At 57.9% G+C, this 23,339-nt stretch overlaps 1 protein-coding gene across 3 annotated transcripts; it reads right to left on the bottom strand.

Annotated features, from left to right (window-relative positions):
* Positions 1–5,578: 5,578 nt before the first annotated feature.
* On the bottom strand, positions 5,579–22,439 carry OSBPL7 (oxysterol binding protein like 7). Of its 3 annotated transcripts, none has more exons than XM_078437244.2 (23): positions 22,257–22,439; positions 20,768–20,922; positions 20,523–20,648; positions 20,287–20,340; positions 19,536–19,649; positions 19,068–19,178; positions 18,829–18,946; positions 18,078–18,181; positions 17,615–17,707; positions 17,397–17,529; positions 17,214–17,308; positions 16,929–17,024; positions 15,708–15,845; positions 15,065–15,158; positions 14,156–14,403; positions 12,869–13,006; positions 9,581–9,644; positions 9,369–9,447; positions 7,562–7,823; positions 7,314–7,458; positions 7,099–7,225; positions 6,773–6,895; positions 5,579–6,621 (listed from the first exon to the last, which is right to left on the bottom strand). In XM_078437244.2, the coding sequence occupies exons 2-23, from the start codon at positions 20,840–20,842 to the stop codon at positions 6,513–6,515; spliced, it is 2,646 nt and encodes an 881-aa protein (XP_078293370.1). In that variant the 5' UTR covers positions 20,843–20,922; positions 22,257–22,439; the 3' UTR covers positions 5,579–6,512. The 3 variants fall into 3 exon arrangements, 2 of the variants coding, with proteins under 2 accessions (XP_078293370.1, XP_078293371.1); XM_078437245.2 differs by having other exon boundaries at positions 7,562–7,706; positions 22,257–22,437; XR_013551994.2 differs by lacking the exon at positions 5,579–6,621 and having other exon boundaries at positions 6,783–6,895; positions 7,314–7,483; positions 7,562–7,706.
* Between the last annotated feature and the right edge of the window lie 900 nt (positions 22,440–23,339).

Here is a 23,339-nt window from a genome sequence, read left to right as displayed (position 1 = left end):
AACTTTGTCAGCCTGGACTTCCTGGCCTCGAGGACCTTCTGGCCCCTTTTGCCAGGTTTCCCGGTGCTTGTGAGGCGGGTGGGGCCAGAGCTCCCGCGCCCCGACGCTCCTTAACTAGGGAGGGGATGAGTCAGCTCACAGAAGGATGCTGGGCTCTGTCTCAGGGACTGATGGTGAGGGGACCACAGAGATGAAAGGTGTGCCCCTTCACCCCTGGACCGGTGTGTGAACCCCCTCACCATTTGGGGAGATACTTTGTACTCCTTTTTTGGCAAAAAAAGTATTGGGAGACTTAGGGCACCCGCTGGTGTCTGCACACTCGCGCCCTCAATTCTGCTCCCCTCTCTCCAGGAGGACCTGCCTACAAGGCGGGACCGGTGGGGGCAGCAGAGCCCGTGGTGACGCCAGCCCACATCCTCTAAAGCCACCTTTGTTGGTCGTTCCACTGCGCAGTGGATTATGCCCACTGGATTATGCCCACAGGGGGAAACAGGGAAGAAACGGCAGAGCCGGGAGAGCTGAGTTCCGGGCCTCAGCCAGATCTCCTGGCTCTTAGTCCAGTGCTCTTCCCAGACCACCCTGCCTGGCAGGTAGCAGAACAGAAGTATGGCGACCTCTGGTGGTCCAGGGAGGAGGGGAGAGGCTACCCTGAGCCTGGAGTGCCTTGTTAAATGACAGAGGAGGGAGAGAGGGCAAATAGGACCTGCCTTTCCCACCTCCTGGGCCCCTCTGTGAGATGGCTTCCCACATCAGCCAAGACCTCTTTGCCAAACTGGTTGCGGCCTACTTCCTTCTCGTTCCCAATGTCATCCCTCCCGGGAGGCCACAGGTGGACCGCTCCCCCTGCCTCCATACCCTTCAGAAGCACACGGCAAAGAATCTTCTCCTCCCTCCCTGCCCCTAACATTTGGAGGGCCCAGGATAGGAGTACAAACACGAGCCCATACACCATATGTTAAATACTTAAAGATTACAAACCAAGCTAATAGCTTAAAATAGGTTCTGTCTTCCAGCCTTCGCAAAATATAACTTCATTAGGACCTGAAAAGCCTGGTTGGAATTTAGAATTCTCACACTCCTCTGAGCTCCTGGCCAGTGCAGGGAGACCTGGCCCCCGGCCAATGGCTGACCCCCATGTCTGTCATGCATTGGGAGGGGGTAAAGGCAGTGGCCGGCACAATCTCCGGCAGGGTGTACTTGGGAAAGATACCTGCGCTGTGACCTGGAAGCCAGTTGGTCAGGAATTCCGGGTACCCATGGATCCTAGCCCCTTGAGGCACCATCATGGTTCCTGTCCCAGTGTGTGATAGCTCTGGGGGCTGCACAAGCAGGAGGGCTGTTAGCAGAAACCCAGGGAAAAGTTCTCTTGTGAAGGCTTTGTGTGTGTGTGTGTGTGTGTGTGTGTGTGTGTGTGTAGGTGTGGGAGTGTGATCCTGGACCCGTTGTCCTTGACCGGCTGTTACCTGGCAAGAGAGGAGGCAAACGGAGCCTGACCACCCTCCCCCGGCCCTCCTGGGCAGTCTCTAGGAGTGGTTGAGGACACCTGGGTCTCCCAGAGAAGGAGTTTCCTGCCCCAGTGTGTCGTCTGAAAAGTGTAGGTGGGCAGTGGTTGAGCACACTGACAATCCGCAGGAACGTGGGCTGATAGTGTCTCCACTGTTGTTTATCACTGCCCAGCTGGGACCCAGACACTGCCAGATTCTTGGGGGCCTTTGAATCTGAGCCGATAGTGGGTGCAGGCATCTGCCAGGTGGGCTCAGGATGTGCCTGAATTGGTCCTTTCAAGAGACGCAGGCGCCCTCTTGAGGGTGCTGGAAGAATTTCACCGCCTTGGTCCTAGATGCCCAGACTCTGAAGCCAACTCTCATCCCCATTCTCTCTCCTGCCTAATCCAATTTCTTCTTCTATTCACACCCTTCCCATAGCCCAGCCCACCCATCATTTTGAGAGGCCTGTCATATTAGGAACCAGCAAGATCCAGCATCCCCGGGGTCCGGGCATCATGGGGCAAAGTGACAACGGTTTGGACTTACCTGAGGTTGCTAAAGATGGTTCCAGTACCCTGATGTATATGGAGGGGGTCCTTTCTGCAAACTGAGGATTTTATACCATGGCGTGGGTCAGGGGCTGTAGGCACCCACCACTGCCCCCACTGATTGCCTTTTGTCTGCTGCAGAGCGGGTGGGGGAAAGCCCCCACCCCATCCACCTCAGCAGGGAGGCAAGTGCTGGCCTGTTGGCCTCCTTCTGCGCCCTAAACAGGCACTCCAGCTTCAGGGGGATCAGGCCCTCACCCTGATCTCAAGGAGGGAACGTGAAGTGCTCCTGAGAGTGGCAGAACCCAGCACATAACAAATCAATCCAATCCCCTCACCAAACTCCAGCACGGCTTCCAGAAGCACAGGGCCGTGTCCCTAGAATGTCCCTAGGAGACCCCTTTAAGATGCCTGTCTGAGAGAGCTCAGTGCTGCCTGGAGAATTTAGTGTTAGTGTTTGTTCCTCGCAAACACCTGATGAGGGGCTCCTGACTTACCGTTCTTAGAGCATTTACCTGAAAGGGCTTATAATTATGACTCCTTCCTCTGTCCCTTTGAGGTATACACGTGTCTTCTACACTCAGGAGTGTCTTCCTCAAGGACCTGGAAGCCATTCCTTTGAAATGTGATCATCAGGAAGGCTGGGGCCTGTCTCCCAGGCTCTGTGGGAGGACAGGATCCAACTTTGATCACTGCAAGCTAGCAGGCACCCCTGATGCCTCATTGCATTTACACTGGCCAATCCTTTGTAATTTTTCACTTCTTTGACTACTGGAGCCCTTGCTCGCCCCCTCCCTCCTCCCTCATTCTCCCTCGAAATGCCCAGTCTCCTCTGCACAGACCGAATGAAACTTGCCCCACTGTCAGTGGTTCCTGAATAAAATCTGTCTTCGCCCCTTTAATGTCTGTTTATCTTTGACACCTAGCTTCTTGACCGGCTCAGCAGTCTTTCCCTTCTCTGGTTTATTATCAACACGTACGCACAGGCACCCTAAACCACCCATTTATTCAGAAGGTTCAGGGTATTGGGGGGTTAGAAGTTATTCTTGGCCTTTTTGCCCCTGACAACCCAGGCATCCCCACCAGTTATTCAACTGATAAGTTTTAAAAAGACCATTTCTCTGAGTGGAAAGGTTGGGGTTGGAGGGCCCAAAGTGTGTGAGGTGAGGACTGAAGCTTCCTGCCTGGCTCCCCCTGCCTCTGCCGCCATTGTTGGGCCCAAGCATTTCCCTGCTCTTCAAGCTCTGACCTTCACTCATCCAGGGATGTAGGTCTCTGGCTTTACAAACTGGGTGCCTTCTACCTCACACCTCTCCCAAGCTCAGTTAAGATTGGGGCCTCTAAGCCCATACTCCTCCCCTCTGTCCCAGCCCTGCCATTTCTTCCATCCAAGGCTGGGGGTCCAGGTCTGGGTGGGTGGGTGGGGGGGCTGCCCCAAGCCCAGTGGTGAGTAGTGTTCCTGTGTCTCACCAGACTAGACTGGGACAGGCTTGAGAATGGGGCTCACCTTTGCTTCCTCAGACTGGACTTGAGGACCCCCCGCACGCGTCTTCTTGGTAGCTGAAAGGTGGCCGCCATCTCCTGTGCCCACAGCTGCTTTGGGCCCCGCACATACAGTCCACAGAGCACAGCCCAGGGCCGGAGCTCCAGACTCCCCTCAGTCTGCCCTGAGAGCCCTGTCCGTGATGACCCACCAAACCTTGGCCAGATGGGGAGGGTTTCTAAGAAAACGACAGTCCTCCAGCTGGAGAAGCCTCACCAATCTGACCATTTCCCACCCCACCCCCCCGCCCCCCGTGCAGTGAGTTGGTACCCCGGGCTTGGGGAGGATGCTGGTCAGGCCACAGCGGGCCTGGTTCCCGTGGGCAGAGAAGTGGCTAGTCTCCTATCTCCGTTTGAAAAATAACTTCAGAGTTTGGTCCATCTGAAACTCTAGTTCTTAAAAATATGTGGAAGTGGAACACAAGCCGGTCAGTCAGGTGCTACGTTGCTCTGAGTGGAAAGGGTTGGGGAGGAGGGCAGTGCACCTTGTATTAAAAAACAATCCCTGAAAGTGGGCAAGCTTTGGCTTTTTCTGGAGTGGGTTGAGGTTCTTTCTGGTACGTAGTGTCAGGATGAGCCTATTCATTTTAACTTCACGCCCTCCGGAAATAAACTGTGCAAATGCGGAGGGGGCTGGGGAGAGGAAAAGGACTAGGATTGGAGGGGCAGCCGTGGCTCCGGAGTCCCCTCTGTTCTTGCCACCCCCTCCCCCCCGGAGAAAGTGTGATGTGCTCTTGGCACAGCCATCAAACCAGAGCAGGGCTTGGGGGCCTGTTGTTGCCACAAGACAGGGTGAGGGGCTGAGGCAGCTAATGAGATCAGGAGCCTGGGCCCCTTCCCATACATTCTCCTTGGACATACAAGAAATCAAATGAAGGAGGGGCACCTGGGTGGCTCAGTCGGTTGAGCGTCCAACTTTGGCTCAGGTCATGATCTCGTGGTCTGTGGGTTCGAGCCTCGCGTTGGGCTCTGTGCTGACAGCTCGGAGCCTGGAGCCTGCTTCGGATTCTGCGTCTCCCTCTCTCCCCCTCCCCCACTCATGCTCTGTCTCTCTCTCTCTGTCAAAAATAAATAAACATTAAAAAAAAATTTTTTTTTAAATAAATCACCCTTTAAAAAAAAAAAGAGAGAGAAATCAAATGAAGGAACAAAGTCTCCAAACAGAAAGAGAAGGCACTTGACCAAGACCACACAGCTTTGGTAACAGAGCTCGGATGTAAACTTAGCTTTGGCTGGGTAGGGGAGCAGGAGATGTGTAGCTGGCCTTGTTCCCTGGCCCCTTCCAACTCTCCCGCCCCCACCTCTGCTCCCATCTCTCCGTGGACACTCACTGATCTGGGGTGGGAGGAGACCTGACCATCGATGCTGGGTGTGGGGGTCAGCACTCTACGCCAGAGGGGGACACGAACCACAGATTTCAGCCTGGTTGAAGAGTGTGGGTTTTTCCTCTAGGTCCCCAGGAGCAACGGATATATTTGAAACAGGCATGAGGAAACCCCATCTCTTTTTAAAAATATCACCCTGAAAGCCAGCATCAGAACGGAGGTGCCTGGGCAGGGGAGAGGGGCGGTGAGGTGACAGTCCAGGCAAGGGTCGCTCAGGGCTCCAGCCTAAGCCAGGAGCAATCCAGAGAAGGGGACCAGAGCTCAGGTCTCCAAGAGAGAGAATGGACAGGATGTGGGGATTAAGGGAGAGAGGACAGGGGATTTTCAGCCCAGGGGAGTGGGGAGCTGTGAGCCTTCACTGAGCTTGACCACACGTGTTTTTAAATGAATGGTCTCTTGGGGCGCCTGGGTGGCTCAGTCGGTTGAGCGGCCGACTTCGGCTCAGGTCACGATCTCGCGGTCCGTGAGTTCGAGCCCCGCGTCGGGCTCTGTGCTGACTGCTCAGAGCCTGGAGCCTGTTTCGGATTCTGTGTCTCCCTCTCTCTGACCCTCCCCCGTTCATGCTCTGTCTCTGTCTCAAAAATAAATAAAAAATGTTAAATGAATGGTCTCAGGCCCAAGTTCGGGGTTGTCTTTATTGGAGCTTGGAATGTCACTGCGATTCACCTTAATCAGAGGCAGACTGTGCGAAAATGAGCAACAGTGGCGGACCCCCAGCAGGGGCCATCGGGCTACATTGGGAACCCTGCTCGCCTGCAAGCAGTACACGGGCACACGCACACATGCACACACTCCTACACAAACTCACACTCTCACGCGTGCTCACTCACTCCCAGGGGGTCTGAGGCCAGGCACCCTGCCGGCTCAGTTCGCTCCCCGCCTCTTGGACAGGTCTTGTCCACACAGCGGGGACCTGCCGAGCTGTGACTGAAGTTCCCTTCCGCTTGAGGACCGGGGCCGAAGGAGCCAGAAGCTGCAGGCGTTTTGCAGTTTGGGAGACAGGGATCCAGGAGGATGGGAGAGATTGCCAAGGACCGAGCAAAGGGAGCCCCGCTGCGCCGGGGCACGGGGGAGAAGATGCTGGAGAGGGATGGGACGGACAGGGGGTGGGAGAAAAGGCCATCTCTTCTCCTTCGTTCACTCCAACCGCACAGCCGGGGCCAGAGCCCTGGGCATAGGAAGCCTGGGGAGCATCAAGGGGTCCCCTGTGTCCTAGGAAGGCACTAAATGGGGAACAGATCCTGGAGAGCCTGGAGTCTCCCCCAAGTACCCCAAAGGGGACAGAAGGGGAATGACAGAACAAGAAGGGTCTTACATGCTGGTTGTCCGGGAAAACAAGACTGGGGAAGCACGAATCCTGCTTCCCACCCCAAACAGGGGGTGGGCGGTGGGCCGGGATGCAGCCCCTCTGGCCGGCAGAGGGGACAAAGCCAGGGCTGCCCCCTTGGTCTCCAGGGCGGTGAGTGGGGAAGCCTGGCCTCACCCGTGTGTCCGTGGGAGGTAGAGGCAGGAGGGAGGAACCTGAGCCTCCTGCCCCCCGAGGGCCAGGGCTACCAGAGCACGGCCCCATCCAGGTTCCCGTATCCTGGCTCGGCCCGCAGCCTCCAGTACGTGTTGTTGGTCACCCACCACTCCTTCCCACTGCTGTCTGTCTGCCGCCTGGGGGAAGGAGAGGGGTGAACGTCCCGAACTAAGGCCAGGGTCCCCGGACGCTGCCTCCCATAGCCGGCCCCACTCAGAGTGAGGAGGGGCTGTATGGGAGGTGGCAAGGAGCCTGGACGGCAGAGGCCTAGGGAGAGGGCAGAGGTACCTGAAGAAGCGAGCCTGGTGGACGATGTTGTTCTCCTCCATCACTCTGCGCCTGTCCCGCTGAAGCTGCTCGATCCTTCTCTTCTGGGCTTCAGCGGCCTGTATGTTCCCCTCCTCCAAGTACCTAAGCATCCACATGGCAGTCAGGGGAACTGCCCCCTCCTGCCAAACCCAAGACCTCTGTCCCCTGCCCAGCTCTGCCCCCAGATGGGACCCATCTCCCTGGGGCAACGCCAAGAGGGAAGAAGAGGCCAAGCTGGATGTGGAAGCTCATGTGGAAGAGGGAGGAGCCCAGAGGCTCCAGGGTGGGGCCCACCTGACACTGACCTCTGGTCTGGCCGGAGCCGCGTGTCCGTGGAAGGCAGTGACCGTTTCAGCTCTGCCGTCAGCTCATTCAGCTCCAAGGCAAACTGAGTAAAGCCGAAGTTTCGCTCGTGGTCTGGGGGCATGGAGTCTGGGGGGGAAGGCAAGGGGCTGGGGCAGGTGGACTGTGCCATAGGCACCCTCACCCCTGCCCGGCCCTCCCTGACCAGGCCACTTACTGGGTTTCCAGATGCACTGACCGCCGGGCAGGGATCCCCGGTATAGCCCCTCGTGCCACTTCCCGGAGAGTCGGTGGAGGACACGGCCGCTCCGGCTGAACACGGCCCCCTGCACCTCGTGGACGTTGGAGCTCCAGTACTTGGCCTGGGGTGGGGGTGGAGGCAGGGGACTTAGGGAGGTGTCCCCTCCCCTCCCCCAGGGTGAGCTGTTGGCGGCAGACAGGCAGGGTCAGGGTGGGGATGCCCACCTTGCAGAAGGTGATCTTGCAGTGACAGGAGCTGTCCTGCGTGTTCCGGATGAGCACCTCCCCATAGTGCTCGATCCAGCGCTGGCCGCTCAGAATGTTGTGAATGCAGGACGTCACCTTATTCCACTCAAAGTGGTCCCCAAATCTGAGAGAGACAGAGCAGGGGAGGGCAGCTGGCTGGCCCCGGGAACAAGTGCCACCCTGAGCCAGGATGCCCGTCATGTGGGTCTGTGGAAGGAACACTGCGGTCCTGGTTCTGCCTCTGCGTGAAGGATGACATATTTATAGGGCACTTGGGTGGCTCAGTCGGTTAAACATCTGACTCTCGATTTCAGCTCAGGTCACGATCTCACAGCTCATGAGGTCGAACTCCTCTTCAAGCCCCGAGTTGGGCTCTGCGCTGACAACACAGAGCCTGCTTGGGATTCTCTCTCTCCCTCTCTCTCTCTGCCCCTCCTCTGCTTGTGCACAGGCATGCGCTCTCTCTCAAAAATAAATATCAAAGGGGCGCCTGGGTGGCTCAGTCGGTTAAGCGTCCGACTTCGGCTCAGGTCACGATCTCGCGGTATGTGAGTTCGAGCCCCGCGTCGGTCTCTGTGCTGACTGCTCAGAGCCTGCAGCCTGTTTCAGATTCTGTGTCTCCCTCTCTCTCTGACCCTCCCCCGTTCATGCTCTGTCTCTCTCTGTCTCAAAAATAAATAAACGTTAAAAAAAATTAAAAAAAAAAAAATAAATATTAAAAAAAATATATAGGGGCGCCTGGGTGGCTCAGTCGGTTGAGCGTCCAACTTCAGCTCAGGTCACGATCTCGCATTCCATGAGTTCGAGCCCTATGTCGGGCTCTGGGCTGATGGCTCGGAGCTTGGAGCCTGCTTCCGATTCTGTGTCTCCCTCTCTATCTGCCCCTCCCCCGTTCATGCTCTGTCTCTCTCTGTCTCAAGGATAAATAAACGTTAAAAAAATTAAAAAATATATATATATATGAACAAAACAAAAAGGATAACACATTTACAAAGCACAACAGCCCTCACAAAAAATATTGAGTCAACAGGTCTCCATTCATTGACAAAGCTCCTGAGTGCCTACATCATGGGGATAAATACACAGAGTCCCTGCCCTTGGGTGCAGGGACTAGGGTAGGCCCATTCACACATTACCCTGTTTAATCCCCCCTTCCTCTGGGTTCTACTCATTACTCTTATTTCACGGAAGAGCGGATGGGAGGCTCTGAAGCATTAAGCCTCTTTGTTGCGTGCATAATTATCAAAGCTGCCAGACAGAACTTCTAACTCTGAAGCCCAGGATCTTCCTGGCCCTGGACTGGCCTCTCGCTAACTCCTGGACCATGCCGGGTAAGCCCCCTTCTTCTCTGGCTGCTGTCCCCACTTGGAAAATGACATGAGCTAGAGGACAGTGTTTCCAATGTGGTTTGCGATCAGTCCTGAGATCAACTTAGGTCTCTGTGGGTCTGTGTATGAGGGTGGGTGCATCTGCGCATTGGCTTAAAGTCTCAAATGGATTTCTTACTGTGAGTCACGGTCAAGAGAGTGTGAAAGCCACTGCATCAGATGACCTCAGTGAGCCCTTCCAGCTCTACCGTTCTAGGATTTTTCCTGTTTCTGTATGCACAACGGCTGTAAAAATAGGTGTGAAATGTATAGACACTACCCCACCGCAACCAGCTTCAGGCCAGACCTTTCGATCCTGCCCCTATCACCTCACCACCCCAGCCTGGAAGACGGCCCGTAGGCTGGGCCTGGCTGCTGACCTTAGCAGCCCCATAGGCTGGGGCCTTAGGGACACCCACCTGGGCAGGCTGACATTGACGGTCCCCACAGGCACAATCTCCAGGGATTTGCCCCAAAACTTGTTCTTCCACTTCATGTCTGGAGTTGGGTCGGGAGAGGGAGAGGGAGAGGGAGGGCAGAAAAGAGACCAGAGAGTGTTCCAGCCCCTCCCCCATCTGCCCTTCACCCTCATGTCCGCCTCCCCACCCCTCACCACCCCCCCATTCCTCACCTTGCCAGAAGATGAAGTTCTCAGACTCCGCATGGCATGCCGAGATGGGAGGGTGGTGGGAGACCTTGGTGAACAAAGAAGGTCTCTTGACACTGCCCCTGAGGATTATGGGGTCTGCTCCTCACCCCAGGTCTCCCCAAAGTCCCTTATCCCCAATCCCAGTTCCTCTCCAAACCAGAAGACCAGTTGGTTCCAGGTCTCTTGTCTCTGTCATCCTCAGCCACCACCCAGATTCTGTTGCCCTCTCTGTCCCCATGAGGCCTCACATGCTTCCTTCTCACTCACTCCCTTCTGGAGCCCCAGGACCCCTGTTCAAGGCTACCAAGTCCTCTAGTAGTGACAGATGAGGCTTCCTCCTGTGCCCTGCCTGAAAGCCAGCCCTCCTGGGGGCCCTCTTCCCTCACTGCTTTCTCCTTCACCATCGTCACAGCCTCCAAAAAAAACCCTGGCCTTGCCCTCCTTGGAACGGCTCCATATCTGGAACTTGAACCTGGGTATCCCAAAGCCTGCAGCCTTGCCTCTCTCATTCCCTGTGGTCCATGACTCCTCCCAAGACTTTCAGCCACTCGGCTCTGTTGTGCCCTGTCCGCCCTGCTCCACCACCGTCCCCCCGCCTGACATTGCTGTCACCTCCACCTTCTCACAGCACCCTCCACAACCTTCTGCCACCACTTGTCACAACACCTGGCATCGGCCTCCTCTGTGCTGCCCCTGGTTCCCTGCTCTTCATTCACCCCCACGGAGCCGAGGAACACACGGAGCACACGCCTGGAAACTTCTAATGCTACACTCTGTCTACACCTGGGCCCAATCCTTCTCTGAGGACCCACACCCAACCCATCACCTTCAAACCACATTGACACGCCCACCCTCAGAGGGAGACTAGAGGTGGCAACTCCTCCCACCAATTTATGGCTCCCACCCTGACCCCAGCCCCCTGAATCCACTGCCAGGCCTGGACCTTCCTCCTGGTGCAGCTGCCTCACACCCCTTCCTGCAGGCTCCGCCCTCCTCCACCCCACTGTTCTGCAGCCTGTCCCTCTACTTTTCTCTTTCTCTCCAAATAGAAGTATCTCCTGGGGTGCCTGGGTGGCTCAGCCAAGTTGAGTGTCTGACTCTTGATTTAGGCTCAGGTCATGATCTCACAGTTCATGACATCGAGCCCTGAGTTGGGCTCTGTGCTGACACAGGGGCGCCTTCTTGGAATTCTCTCTCTCTGCCTTTCCCCTGCTTGTCCTTGCTCTCTCTCAAAATAAATAAATAAACTTTTTTATGTTTTTTTTTTTTTTTTAAGGAAATATCAGGGCGCGTGGGTGGCTCAGTCAGCTAAGCATTGGACTCTGGCTCAGGACATGATCTCACGGTTCGTGAGCTTGAGCCCGGCATCTGGTGACCTTGAACGCTGCTTCTCTCTCTCCCTCTCTGCCTCTCACTCATTTGCTCCCTCTCTCTCTAAAAAACAAAACAAAACAAAAAACTAAAGAAATATTTCCTGTTTCTTCCATTTTAAAAAAAGAGTAAACCTTTCTTTTCTGGATGCACACACTTTTGCTCACGTACGCACAAAACAAACACTGGCAGCAGCAATCTCCTCAGAAGGAGCTGGGGCTCATTTCCTATTGTACACACTCCTGTACTGGACGAACTTTTCACTATATTTTCAAAACCACTTAAAATCTAAACAAACAAAACACCTGCCTCAGCTCTATCCCCACCTCTGGCTGAAACCCTCTCTCTCTCTCTCCTCTTTCTCTCCCGGTCAACTGTTTTGAAAATAAACTGCATTTTTTCTCTATTTTAATTTTTTTTTTTCTTAAGGAAGCTCGACACCCAACACAGGGCTCGAACTCATGACCCCGAGATCAAGAGTGGTGCATTCCACTGACTGAGCCAGGCAGGTGCCCCATTTCATTTTAATGTTTTTAATGTTTTTTATTTCTTTCTGAGAGAGAGAGAGAGAGAGAGAGAGAGAGAGAGAGAGAGAGAGAATGAATCTGAAGCAGGCTCCGGGCTCTGAGATGTTGACACAGAGCCCAATGCAGGGTTTGAACTCACAGACCATGAGATCATGACCTGAGCTGAAGCTGTGTGCCTAACCGACCGAGCCACCCAGGAGCCCCTAATTTTAATTTTTTTTAAGTCTCATTTTTCCCTACGTTACTTCTTTTTCCTAGCCACCCGCTGTAACCCAGCCTCGGCCCACAGCCCTTCTCAGAAACCTCCCTCACTCAGTAAACCAACCAACCCCGTCAAAGTCCTGTGGACCATCCACCCGCACTTGGCCTCGGAGCTCCTCCGCCTTCCCTGCCCACCCTCCTCAGACCCTCTCCCATGAGCAGCCCGTGACATCATCCGTCCTCTAAGCTGGTGACTCCCGGGTCTGTCAGCCCCCACCTGTTCCCAGAGGAGCTCCGTACCCACACGGCCCAGGGCCTCCCAGACATCTCCCCGTGGAAGTCAAGCCCATGTAGACAAGGAGTCTCGCCAATGCAGTTACCTTCCTCACACACTTCCCATCTTGCTAACTGGCACTTCCATACACCTGCTGGAGCCCCCGAACCAGAAATTCAAGGCCATCTCCAGCTTTTCCCTATCATCGACCACCTCCCCTATCTCTTACACGTAACAGCATTCTGTTGACCACTGTGTCCTGTCAAGGGCAACATGACACGGTTCCTGAATCCAATGTCCTCGCAATCCAGATGCCACAGCCTAAGTGCAGGTCTTTGTCAGCTCTTAACAGGGATGACTGAAACGGCCTCTTAATGGCCTTCTCTGACCCACCCGCACACCACGGTCTGAGCGATCTTTATAAAGTGCAATTTGGAGCATTGTCACTCTACTGCCTAAAACCCTCGATGACTCCCCATTGAAGGTAACCATTTGGCCTGCAGGGCTCCTCAGGGCTTGGGGCTGTCTTGCCACCCAGCTGCGTCTCTCATACCCTGTCTGGAGCCTCCCATTCTCCCCACCCCCTGGATTCTTGGTGCATGTCAGTCCTCCCTCAAGACCTAGGTGGAGATCAGCCCCTACAGCATGCCTTCCTGGCTGAAGGGCAGCCTCAGAGCCTCCAGGGTCCAGCTCTAGAACATAGTCAAGTAACTCCCCATTTCAAGTCTGCCCCCTACACTCGGCAGGGCGCTCCCTGGAGCAGAGAGCCTTTTGCACCACCGCCATGTGGCACAGGGCTCGGCCCGGAGCCAGACGCCCTGAACTCTCTCTCCCGCGCCCTGGCCCCTCTGAAGCCCCAGCCACCCGTGAGGGCCCCTCTTCTTCCGGGGCCCACACCTGCTCACTGATGAAGCGGAAGCCTCGGTCAGGCCGCTCACACTCATAGGTCTCCCCCAGGACGGGGTTGAAGGGCTTACAGCCTGCTCGGTGGTACGTGGACGAGTAGGCAGAGACGGCAAAGGCCGCGATGTACACCTGCGGGTGGAAGGGCGAGGAGATGCCGCTGGGGGGGTGGCGGGGGGGGGCGGGGGAGAGGCCGCTGGGGTGGGGTGGTGGGGAGATGCCGCTGGAGCAGAGAGATGCCGCTGGGGGTGGGTGGAGATGCCACTGGCGGGGGCGGGAAGAGATGTTGCTGGTGGGGGGAGATGCCGCTACAAGGGAGGGGAGATACCGCTGGGGGTGGGGGGGAATGCTGTTGGTGGGGGGGGGAGATGCCGCTGGGGGCGGGAGAGATGCCACTGGGGGGGGTGGGAGATGCCGCTGGGGGCGGGAGAGATGCCACTGTGGGGGGTGGGAGATGCCACTGGGGTGGGGTTGGGGGGGGCGGGGGGAGATGCTGCTGGGGCGGAGAGATGCCGCTGGGGGGGTGGAGAGGCCACTGGGGACGGGGAGATACTGCTGGGGTGGGGGGGATGCCACTACGGGGGGGAGAGATGCTGCTGGGGGTGGGGGGGAATGCTGGTGGGGGGGAGATGCCGCTGGGGGCGGGAGAGATGCCACGGGGCGAGGGGGTGGGAGATGCCGCTGGGGTGGGGTGGGGGGTGGGGGGGAGATGCTGCTGGGGCGGAGAGATGCCGCTGGGGCGGGTGGAGATGCCACTGGGGGCGGGGAGATGCAGCTGGGGTTGGGGGGGATGCCACTGGGCCGGCGGGGATGCCGCTGAGGCAGGAGGCCAGGAGATGCTGCTGGGGGCAAGGAGATGCCGCTGGGTAGGGGAGATGCCACGGGGGGGGGGGGGGGGGGAGATGTCGCTGGGGGTGGGGGAGAATGCTGTTGGTGGGGGGGGGGATGCTGCTACGGGGGTGGGGGGAGATGCCGCTGGGGGTGGGGGAGAATGCTGTTGGTGGGGGGGGAGATGCCGCTACGGGGGTGGGGGGAGATGCCGCTGGGGGTGGGGGAGAATGCTGTTGGGGGGGAGATGCCGCTGGGGGTGGGGGGAGAGATGCCAATACAGGGGGGAGATGCCGCTGCTGGGGGGGGGGCGGGCAGATGTTGTTGGGGGATACGGGGGACATGCCCCTGGGGGGTTGCAGAGAAGGGGGGTGCCACCCCATTACAAGCAAGGACTGGCGGAGGTAGAGCTTCAGTGGCGGGGAAGAGCCCCGCCAGGAGTGCCGGGGGTACCATGCGCTCGCAGGGGTCCGCCACGCGGCTGGCCTGGTCCAGGAGGCTGCTGTACTCCAGCTCCTCGCAGAGCCGCTGCAGAGTGTTGAGCGGCTCGTTGAGCTGCACAGGCATGGACACCTTGGACAGGTCCTTGCCGATGTTGTTCCGAAGTATGTTCCACAAGCTCACGTCAGCCCCTGGCCCGCTGGCCGCTGGCAGGCAGCGGCGACGGGGTGGCCCCGCAGCTCTCCCTGGAACACACGCCCCTGGGCCCCACCCGGCCACGTCACTCTTCCTCCCGCAGGGTATCCAGACTTGGGGGGCACACAGGCCAACCCCAGCGCCGCCCCCAGTCCTGAGGTGCTCCTAGATACACTCATTCCCAAGCACCCCTCTGGGCTCTGCAGTCGAGCCCCCGGGGGGATTTAGGTGGGTAGCAGGGCCGAGAACCACTCAGAGAGGGCACCTCCCGCTGCTGGAAACCCTGAACCCCAGAAGCCCCTCCTGAGCCCCCACCCTGGCCTTCAGTCCCCCTCCATAAACACAGAAACCAATGTTGGGATACAGATTATTCAGCCCATTTTACAGATGAGGGAACAGGCTCCAAGAAGTAAAATGACGTGTCCAAAGCCACACTGCTAAAGAGTGGCAAGGTGGGACCATCTGCCTCTGTATCAGGCCCCATGCCAGTCTTCTCAGAAGACCGCAATGATGGCCAGCCCCCAGGCCTGAGCCTGACCCACCTCGGGAGCCGCTCCTAGAACATTCTGTAGCTCACAGCTTAGCCTTCCTTATCTCCTGGGGTCACCCTAAGCTGTTAGCCCAGCAGTCACCACAATAGACTGCCTCCCAAGGGGTCTGGGCTGTGGACAAACACGATTTGTACCTCCCTCCAAACCCCTCCATGCCTGCACACCCAGCTAGTACCTTTCTGGTAGCGCTCAGCTCCCCTGAGGTCCAGCACCTCTTCAGACAGGCTGGTGGTGATTTCACTGGTGCACGACTCCTCCTCCTCTGAGCCCTGGGCCAGGACAGATGACAGGCTGGGCAGACTGGGCCTCCCCGGGCAGCTGGGCAATGCCCAGGGCCTGGCAACACTCTGCCCAGCTAGTCCTTTGATGGGAAGGGGGAAGACACGTATTTGGGGGAGGGGAGGATGGGAGCCCTAAGACTGACATCATGGAGTGTGCCTTGCCACTTTGGGAGGGGACGCCTGGCCCTCTCCCTGCAGGGAGGGAGCACAGGGACTTGGCGAACACCAAGGAAAGGTAGCAGGGCATTGCTGAGATCCAGGGTTCAGGGCTAGGGGAAGTGCTGGGGATGAACCGCTCACAGGAAGAGGGCTGGGGTGGGGCTGCGGCAGCAGTCTCGGGAAGACCCCACGGGGATAAAGCACATCAAACTAAAGGAAGGGTCCCCAGCAGATTTCTGAGCAGGGCCACACAAACCCAACAGGTCTGGACGTGTTACCCAAGAGAGCAGCTGAGGCGTTAGAAAGGATTTGGGAATCTACAAATTCTAGTCTCTCTGGACCCCATCCCAATTTTCCCAGGGTTGTCCCCCACCTCACCTCATTCTCAGAAGAGCTGGCAGAGAGGAGAACCTCACAGGCATCAAAGAACTCTGTGTGGGAATCAGCAAGGGACAGGACGCTGCTCTGGGACAGCTGAGGGGTCAGCCCCCGCCCCTTCATGTACAGGGCTTCTTGCTGTGGGAAGGACAGGTGTCAGGCAGGGCTCCCCGGCCCTGACAGTTCCCTTGAGAGGGAAGCATACTGGGGACTTTCACTGCCTGAGTGTGGAGCCCACCAAGCAGAAGACGCAGAAGGGAGAGAGTGTGGTGGGATACGAAGGTGTGGCGGCTGAACTGGGGTCTGGGACAGGGGAACGTGGGTTCCATAAGAGCCGCTCACATGGCCTAGGCACTCACTCTGAGATGGGTTCCAAGCCTTCCGTGTGCATCAATGCAGTCCATCCTGACACTTACCCTAAGCGGTAGGTACTGTTATGACCCCCTACTTTGCAGACCAGGACACTGAGGCTCAGGGTCACAAAGCCGCCAAGCACTAGAGCCAAATTCAAACCCACAGAGCCGGGCCCCAGAGTCTGTGCTCAGAACACGGAAGTCCCAGCTCAGCCAATCCTCAACTGGGGGATCCTGGGCCCATTGGTCAGAGTCTCTGAGTCTTAGTTTCCTCCACCATGAACTTGAGGGTAAGGATCATGGCCGCATAGGACTGAATTAAGCAAAAGCATGGGGCACCTGGGTGGCTCAGTCACTTGAGTGTCTGACTCTTGATTTCGGCTCAGGTCATTATCCCAGGGTCATGGGATGGAGCCCTACATCGGGCTCTGTGCTGAGTGTGGAGCCTGCTTAAGATTTTCTCTCTCTCTCTCCCCCTGTCCCCCACTTGTGCGTTCTCTCTCTCTCTCAAATTAAAAAATAAATAAATAACTCTTAAAAAAAATAGTAAAAGCACTCTGGGGTGCCTGGGTAGCTCAGTCGGTTACACCTCCAACTCTTGATCTCAGCTCAAGTCTTGATCTCAGAGCCCTGAGTTCAAGCCCTGAGTTGGGCTCCACTACTTAAAAAAAAAAAAAAAAAGTATAAGCAATCTGCACACTGGCAGGGCAGGAATGACCAAGGTGAGGCTGCTGCCAACGTTACATGAATTGGGTTGGAGCTAGGATTTCTGGGCCCTGTTTTGGGTCTGAAGACCAACCATGCCTTCACTTCTGCTAAGAAAGAAGGTGCAGGAGAAATGGTTCCCACAACCCAGCCCGGCTCCTACCTCTTCAGGGTTGAGGGAGCTGAAGGAGTCTGCAGTGGTGTCCGAGGAGACGGAGAGCGAGTGGAGGCGCCTTGGGCCAGCTGAGGCCTCAGAGACCTGCGAGGAGACAGTGAGGGGACAGGGAGCCAGGAGGACAAAGCCCTCCCCGCCCCGCAATACTGCCCTCTGCACAGATTGCCTCCGCCAACCACTCTCCCCAGACCCAGCTCCGCTCTCCTCCCCAGGCCTGCGGTCCTCAGCTTCAAGCCGTCTCCTCCCACACGCTCCCCTGTCCTTGAGCCTCACCCCCATCCGCGACAGCTCTGAACCCTGGTGCAGGTCCCGCAGTCGGTCCCATTCAGCGGTGAGGGCAGCCAGGACACTGCTGAGGGAATTGTGCACTGCGGGGCAAGGGCAGGCATCAGACTCCTCTCCCTCTCCCTCTCCCTCTCCCCGCCTGCCCCCCACCGCCCTCCAGCATGCACTCACCCTTCTGGGCCAGGGCCCAGAAAGTACGCTGCAGGTGGGCATAGTCTGGAGGTGGCAGCCCGCGGGGGCCTGAGGGGTCCCGGGACTCCAGGTAGCGAGACAGGTTGGGAACAGAGCCGTGGAGACGACCAACCTGGGGGTGAGGGAGAGGGGTCGAAGGTGACAGCCTCCTCCAGGACATCCCACCCCGGTGACTTGGGGTCCACACCCCACCTCACCCGTCCGATGGTGTCGTCCTTGGCGAAACTCTGTGTGCACCACATGCGGCTGGTCCGTTTCCCCTTCTTGGGTCTCTCAGTTGTCACTGAGGCCTGGCAAGTCGAAGGCGGGAGGTGAGGGGTGAGTTTCACTCAGGGTGGGGCAAAGGGCAGCAACCATGAAAGCCAGGAGAGGGGAAGATGGCCACGGAGGAGGGCACAGAGACATCTGACGTCCCAGAGGAAGAAGATGACACCCTAGTAGAGGCGTGGGTACAGCAGGCAGGGGTCACTCCAAAGGGGCAGAGAGACAACCCTGAGGCCGTCTGGACACGGGAGGTGGGTCAGCTAGGCAGATGTGCAGCTCTCCAGGAAACCACAGCACACGAGGGGGCCTGGGGGCCTGTCCCGGGGAAGTGGTGAGGGTGAGAGCGGCAAGCAGGAGTCCCCTGGGCAGGGCCCTGTCTCCTCCCCTGGCCCTCACCTGGTGCGTGGGGATAACAGGGGCCGAGGGGATCCGGTGCAGGGACTCCAGGCTCTGGAGGAGTCTGTGTAGTTCCTGGAGCTTCCCCTGACACTCAGAGAGCTCTGCGGGAAGAATGAATGAGGATATCCTCTCCCAACACTGCCTGGGCACCCCAGAGTCTGTCCCTCGGCTTCCCTTCCTCCTCCTAATATCTCACCCGGGCGGCCACAGAAACCCTGACACCGCGTCCCCCTCCTCGGCTCAGGACGCCAAAGCAGTTCCCAGTTCCCGCCACTGGTTTCCCAAGAGGGCTGGCATCCTCGGTCCCCATAACATACCTTAACTTTGCCGCCTCCGCACAGGGTGCGGGGTGGGGGTGGCCCTGACTCTCTGTCCCCACTTGGTGGCACCTCCCCATCTCCCTCTCCCAGGCCAACATCTCAGCTGCCTACTCCAGGAACGGGTTCTAGAGCACACCCCTTCTCTGACACTACTCCACGGGACCCCTCCCCGATTGGCTTTCTGTATCTTCTTGTCCGTGAGCCCCGGCCCGAGTCCTGTCTATGTGCCTGAGACACAAGCCCCCGCCATTCTCGGTGAGGCTGGTGCTCCCCAGGGCAGGCCCGAGGAGATCCTGTTGGCTTGGAGGCCCCAGGTTCCCGGAGGCAGGGCTGGAGGTAACGGTTCCACCTCCTCGTGACAGCCGACACCTCCTAGACCCAAAGGCACCCATCCTGCCCACAGAGGCACAGTGCCAGGGGCCCCTCACCATGAGAGCAGCGGTCTAGCCCATCACTGTCCCTCAGCCAGGAAGACACCTTCTCCCGAGGTCCGACCCCAGGGAGAGCCGAAGCACTGCCTGCTGCTGGAAGCTGGGCACCAGGAGCCTGTGGGGTGAGTCAAGAGTGAGGCAAGGCAGCACCCCCTCCGTGGATCTCGCAGTTCCCTGAAGCCCCCACCCCTGAGTCCCCATGTTACTGCCCCCCCCCTCCCCAGGACCTCCCTTACCTTCCGGTGAGTGGTGCTGGGCAGCGAGCCTCGGGGCATGTCTAGGCGCTGGGCTAGGCGGTGGGCACGAAGCTGGGCCACCCAGCTCTGGAAGAGGTCCTGGGATTTGATCTGCAGAAGGGACGGAGAGGGGGAGGGAAGCGTGAAAGGAAGGATTGCTTCACAGGGGCAAGAAGTTGGGGCTCTGCTTCCCAGGCAAGGAGAGTGTCTCCCTATCGTCCCCGGCTTGTGCAAAGGCTCCTTGCAGGGAGACAGAGCGCAGCTTCCCCGGGGTGACCGAGCCCTTAGCTCTGCACCTGTTCATGTAACAACCAAGAGGGACGTCTTGCCATTGGCTGTGGTATACGATGGGAACTCCCTTGCTGTCAACCTCAGGGACAGACCCTCAACCCGCCCCTCTCTCCTGTGTGCCCTAGTGTCTCTGCTGGGCTGGGGCCCAAGCCACAACTTGGCTCCCAGGGATGTCACCTTGAGGTGGTAGATGTTGTCTTCAGTGTCAAGGTCAATGCGCTGGGCCTTTTTGTTGATGGACATAACAGACAGTCGGACGTCAATGGAGCCATGAAGCTTCCCCTTGGTGATCTAGGGTGGATGGTGGGCAGGGAAAAATGGGACTGTTTTTAGGCCCCCGGGACCCCAGAGCCATCATCTCCCTGAGGTGACCCTAGGCTCCAGGGCCAGGCAGCAGGTTCACAGCATCAGCAGGGACTTGTCAGTTGTCCTCTGGTGCACAGAGCACCCCACTACGTCAAGTCATACTCTGAACAAGGGAGTCAGAGAGCAAGGAAAACTAATCTCAGCAACGCGAAGGCTGAGAAGGGAAACACCCTCTCAGAAAGAGATCCTGAGGATGCCGGCCTCTAGTTCCTGTCCCCAGCACCAGAATGAAACAAGGGTAAAGATGATAAAGCTCCCTGGGGCGCCTGGGTGGCTCAGTCGGTTAAGCGTCCGACTTCAGCACAAGTCATGATCTTGCGGTTTGTGAGTTCGAGCCCCGCATCGGGCTCTGTGCTGACAGCTCAGAGCCTGGAGCCTGCTTCGGATTCTGTGTCTCCCTCTCTTTCCCTCCCCCTCCCCTGCTCATGCTCTGTCACTTTCTGCCTCAAAAATAAAACAAACATTTAAAAAAAAAAAAAAAAAGATGATAAAGTCCCCTGTCTGTGCAGACAATTCTGGGCCCACACTCAGCCCACAACCCCCAGCAGAGGCCCTGACTCACCTCTTGCCGCGTCGTTGCATAGTGAAGGACTCCGTCCTCGAGCACAAAGTATCTCTGTGTTTGCCCAGAAGGAACGAGAACCCAGGAGGCCGACAGAAAAGGGTATGGGGAGAGAGCAACCACACACATGGACTTTTCTTCTCCTCCACACACACACCCAGTACTGCCTACACCCTTCCCCCCCATCCCCCACTCGCCTCTGCATCTGGCCCCTCCCTTTGCCCAGCCCACCCTACCTTGTGCCAGCCCTTCAGAGGCCACTTCCTTTTCTTGAGCAGGTGGCCTTCCTGCCTCTCGGGCATGATACCCTCTGCTCCCAGCCTGCCCCGAGGCTCCTCCTCTACCTCCCACAGCTCAGAGGCCTGCAGTCCAGGACAGAGAAGTAGGAAAGCAGCTGGTGAGGTGACCAAATCTGCCCCCCCCCCCCCCCCACTTTGGGGCCAAGCTCTATCCACCCACTGCCTGCTTCCCCATCTCAGACCTGCAGGGCACTGCTGGGCTTTGCAGACTGAATGCTCTCGGCCAAGGAGTTAGGGACCCTCTCCTGGAAGTCCATGGAGATGGGAGCAGCCACTCCCTGTTGAGAAGGTAGAGCAGGGTGGAAGGAGAAGGATGTCACCTTGTCCTGAGGGGACCCTTGAAGCAAGAGAGAGACCCCATTAGCACAGACCCTGCTGTCACCTTCCCAGCCTCCAACCCTTCCCGCACCCTCTGAGATAAGGGCTCACCAACATCTTCTGCTCACCTGCCATGTCTCTCTGAGTCTGTCCCTTCCCCACCCTGGGCGGGTTTCCCTGTCTACACCCTCCAGCTGTGGCCACTGCTCCCGGAGAGGTGGACTAGCACGCGGTCCGCAGGCCAGCGCCAAGAGACAACCACAAAAGTCTGCCCAGCCCCACCTTGGGCCCACATTCTCAGGCTCTAGGAAACACTTGGTGCTTTCTCTGGAAGATTCCCTAGGGCGGGGGGTGTGGTGTGGGGGGGAGCAGAGAGGAGGCATGGGAGTAAAAAAAAGAGACTCTAAAACAGGGCAGAGGAATTCCGAGACTGGACAAGCAAGATCTCAATCTAGCTTCTCTTCCTCCAGGACCCCTGGACACTCCTCCACCTGCTGTTGTGGGTGGGAGATTTCTCTGTCATCCCAACTCCCCGCTAATCAGTCTCCAGATCCTCTGTCTTCGGCATCGGGAAACTGAGGCCTGAGCCAGCCCCCACTGTTCTCTGTGCCTCCACCGTAGGATGCCCACCTGAGACCCTCGGTGCCCCTCAAAGCCTCCATTCTACCATCCCGGTCCTTGGGGTTCCTGAGAAGTAACACCCACCCGGAGAAAGCAGGGGACCCTGCTTCAGTGCCCATTGAGGCACTGTGGGCGGGAGAAGAGGCGGCCAAGAACATGCCAAGGTCCACACAGGTCCCGCAGCAGTGCCCACAGGCGCCCTTGGCACCAGCCCTGGCCATCCTGGCTCCTCGAGGAGATCAATAATGCATGAGGTTCTGTGTGTGTGAGACAGGGAGGGGACTGGAGGGGCGAGGCTGGCCCGAGGCTGGGGAAACAGCTCAGATCTTCCAGTGGAGCCAGCAAGCACCTGAGGAGCGAAGGCCGGGAAGGGACAGGGATGCGGTGGGGTAGTGGTGGCCAGGAGGTAGGGACGGAGGGGCCCAGAGTGCGAGAGGCTGACCCGGGGGGGTAAAACTCCTGCATTTGGCCATTGAAAGTTCCCAAACTCTTCTGGTGTTTGGGTATCTCTGTGTCCTTTTCCTGGCCCCCTAGAATCCTGGCCCTTCACTGCTGGCGGGTGGAGGGTGGGGGGGCTCTGTCAGTAGAGGGTGCAGGGTCGAGGGGAGCCCGGTGGGTGCCCCATTTCCACTTCCATTCCCACCCCCGTCTCCAGAGGGGCAGACCCGCCAGCTTCAGGTGGGAAGAAGCCTGCCTGGGGTATGTCAGCCAAAGCCAGCGTGGGCCCCTTACCCCAGGGTCCATGGACGCCAGTGCTCCTTGGCCCGCGCGCGCCTCTCCGCCTCTGAGTCACCGTCTCCGAGTCGCCCGCTCCCTCCTCACGGAGCCTAGCAGTGGCAGCAGCTGCTGCAGGAACCAGGAAGGAAGGAGACGTCGGAGCCTCCCCTCCAGCCGGATCTCCCCACCTCCCCCTTCCCGGCCCCTCCTCCCGCCAAGCTCCGGGCGGCCGCTCAGCTCTGCCCCCCTGCTCCCGGGAGGACTCAGGGCTGAGCGGACTCCCCAGCACTGAGGTAGCTTGGGAGTGGGGGCAGAGTCCCCACTGGGCGCAGCTCCAGATAGACCGCGGAGGACTGGGGAGCTGCTGGCCTCAAGCCAGTGGTGGTAAAGGGTTTACTCCTACTAGCATGGCCTTGACCCTAGTTAGTACCCAAGGCCATTTCCTTATTAATGCCCCCCGCCTCTCGTTTTACATCTGAAAATAGATTGCAAAATTTGGAGCCAGCAAATGTATCAGGTTGACAGGAAGGGATGGATGCCCCTGGGGGACCACGATAGACAGTGCCAAGAGCACCGTCAGCAGGCCAGCCGCGGCTAGAGAGAGCCAGGCAGCCCTGTGTGGGCAACCCCCACAGAGGCTCTGTCATTGTGGGTGATGCCCCACCAGGTCAGGACCCACTGGGGCTGGTGGTACCCGTGCCTAACACAGAACCCCCAGCTGGCATGGTCTCTGGATCAGGAGAGGGTCTGCAGCAGTAACCAGCTGGCTGTTGGAAAGGGCTAGCTCGAGCCACTCAGGTCCCCCCACCCCGGCCTCCCTTTCTGAGCACCTCTGCTCTTCTGCTGGAGTACTGTGTTTAGCACAGTACTCAATTCTAATTAAAAATTAGCCCTTAAGAAAGGTCTGAACCACATTAAAATGAATGTGAAAAGGATGGACACCTTTAAGGACGGTGAAGCTGCTTTCTGGAAAGAAGTGGGTTTTTAATGGCAGGGCCTCAGGCATTGCCAGCAGGTGAAGGAGGCAATGCAGGGTTCTTTGACCTCAGTCCCACCCAGGCCTTGGTTTACCCTCCAGGATCTTACACATCTCTCAGG

This window comes from Panthera onca, chromosome E1 (genome assembly GCF_046562875.1).
Source record: "Panthera onca isolate mPanOnc1 chromosome E1, mPanOnc1 haplotype 2, whole genome shotgun sequence".
Classification (NCBI taxonomy): Eukaryota; Metazoa; Chordata; class Mammalia; order Carnivora; family Felidae; genus Panthera; species Panthera onca.
The sequence above is the reverse complement of the archived record's forward strand: the minus strand, read 5'-3'. Positions and strand labels throughout refer to the sequence as shown.

Coding starts and splice junctions, on each gene's coding strand:
- OSBPL7 (XM_078437244.2), bottom strand. CDS start 20,842: ATGGACTTCCAGGAGAGGGTCCCTAACTCCTTGGCCGAGAGCATTCAG. Junction 19,179..19,535: donor ACAACATCTACCACCTCAAG/GTGACATCCCTG, acceptor TCCCTTCTGCAG/ATCAAATCCCAGGACCTCTT. Junction 18,947..19,067: donor CCAGCACCACTCACCGGAAG/GTAAGGGAGGTC, acceptor CTCACCCCACAG/GCTCCTGGTGCCCAGCTTCC.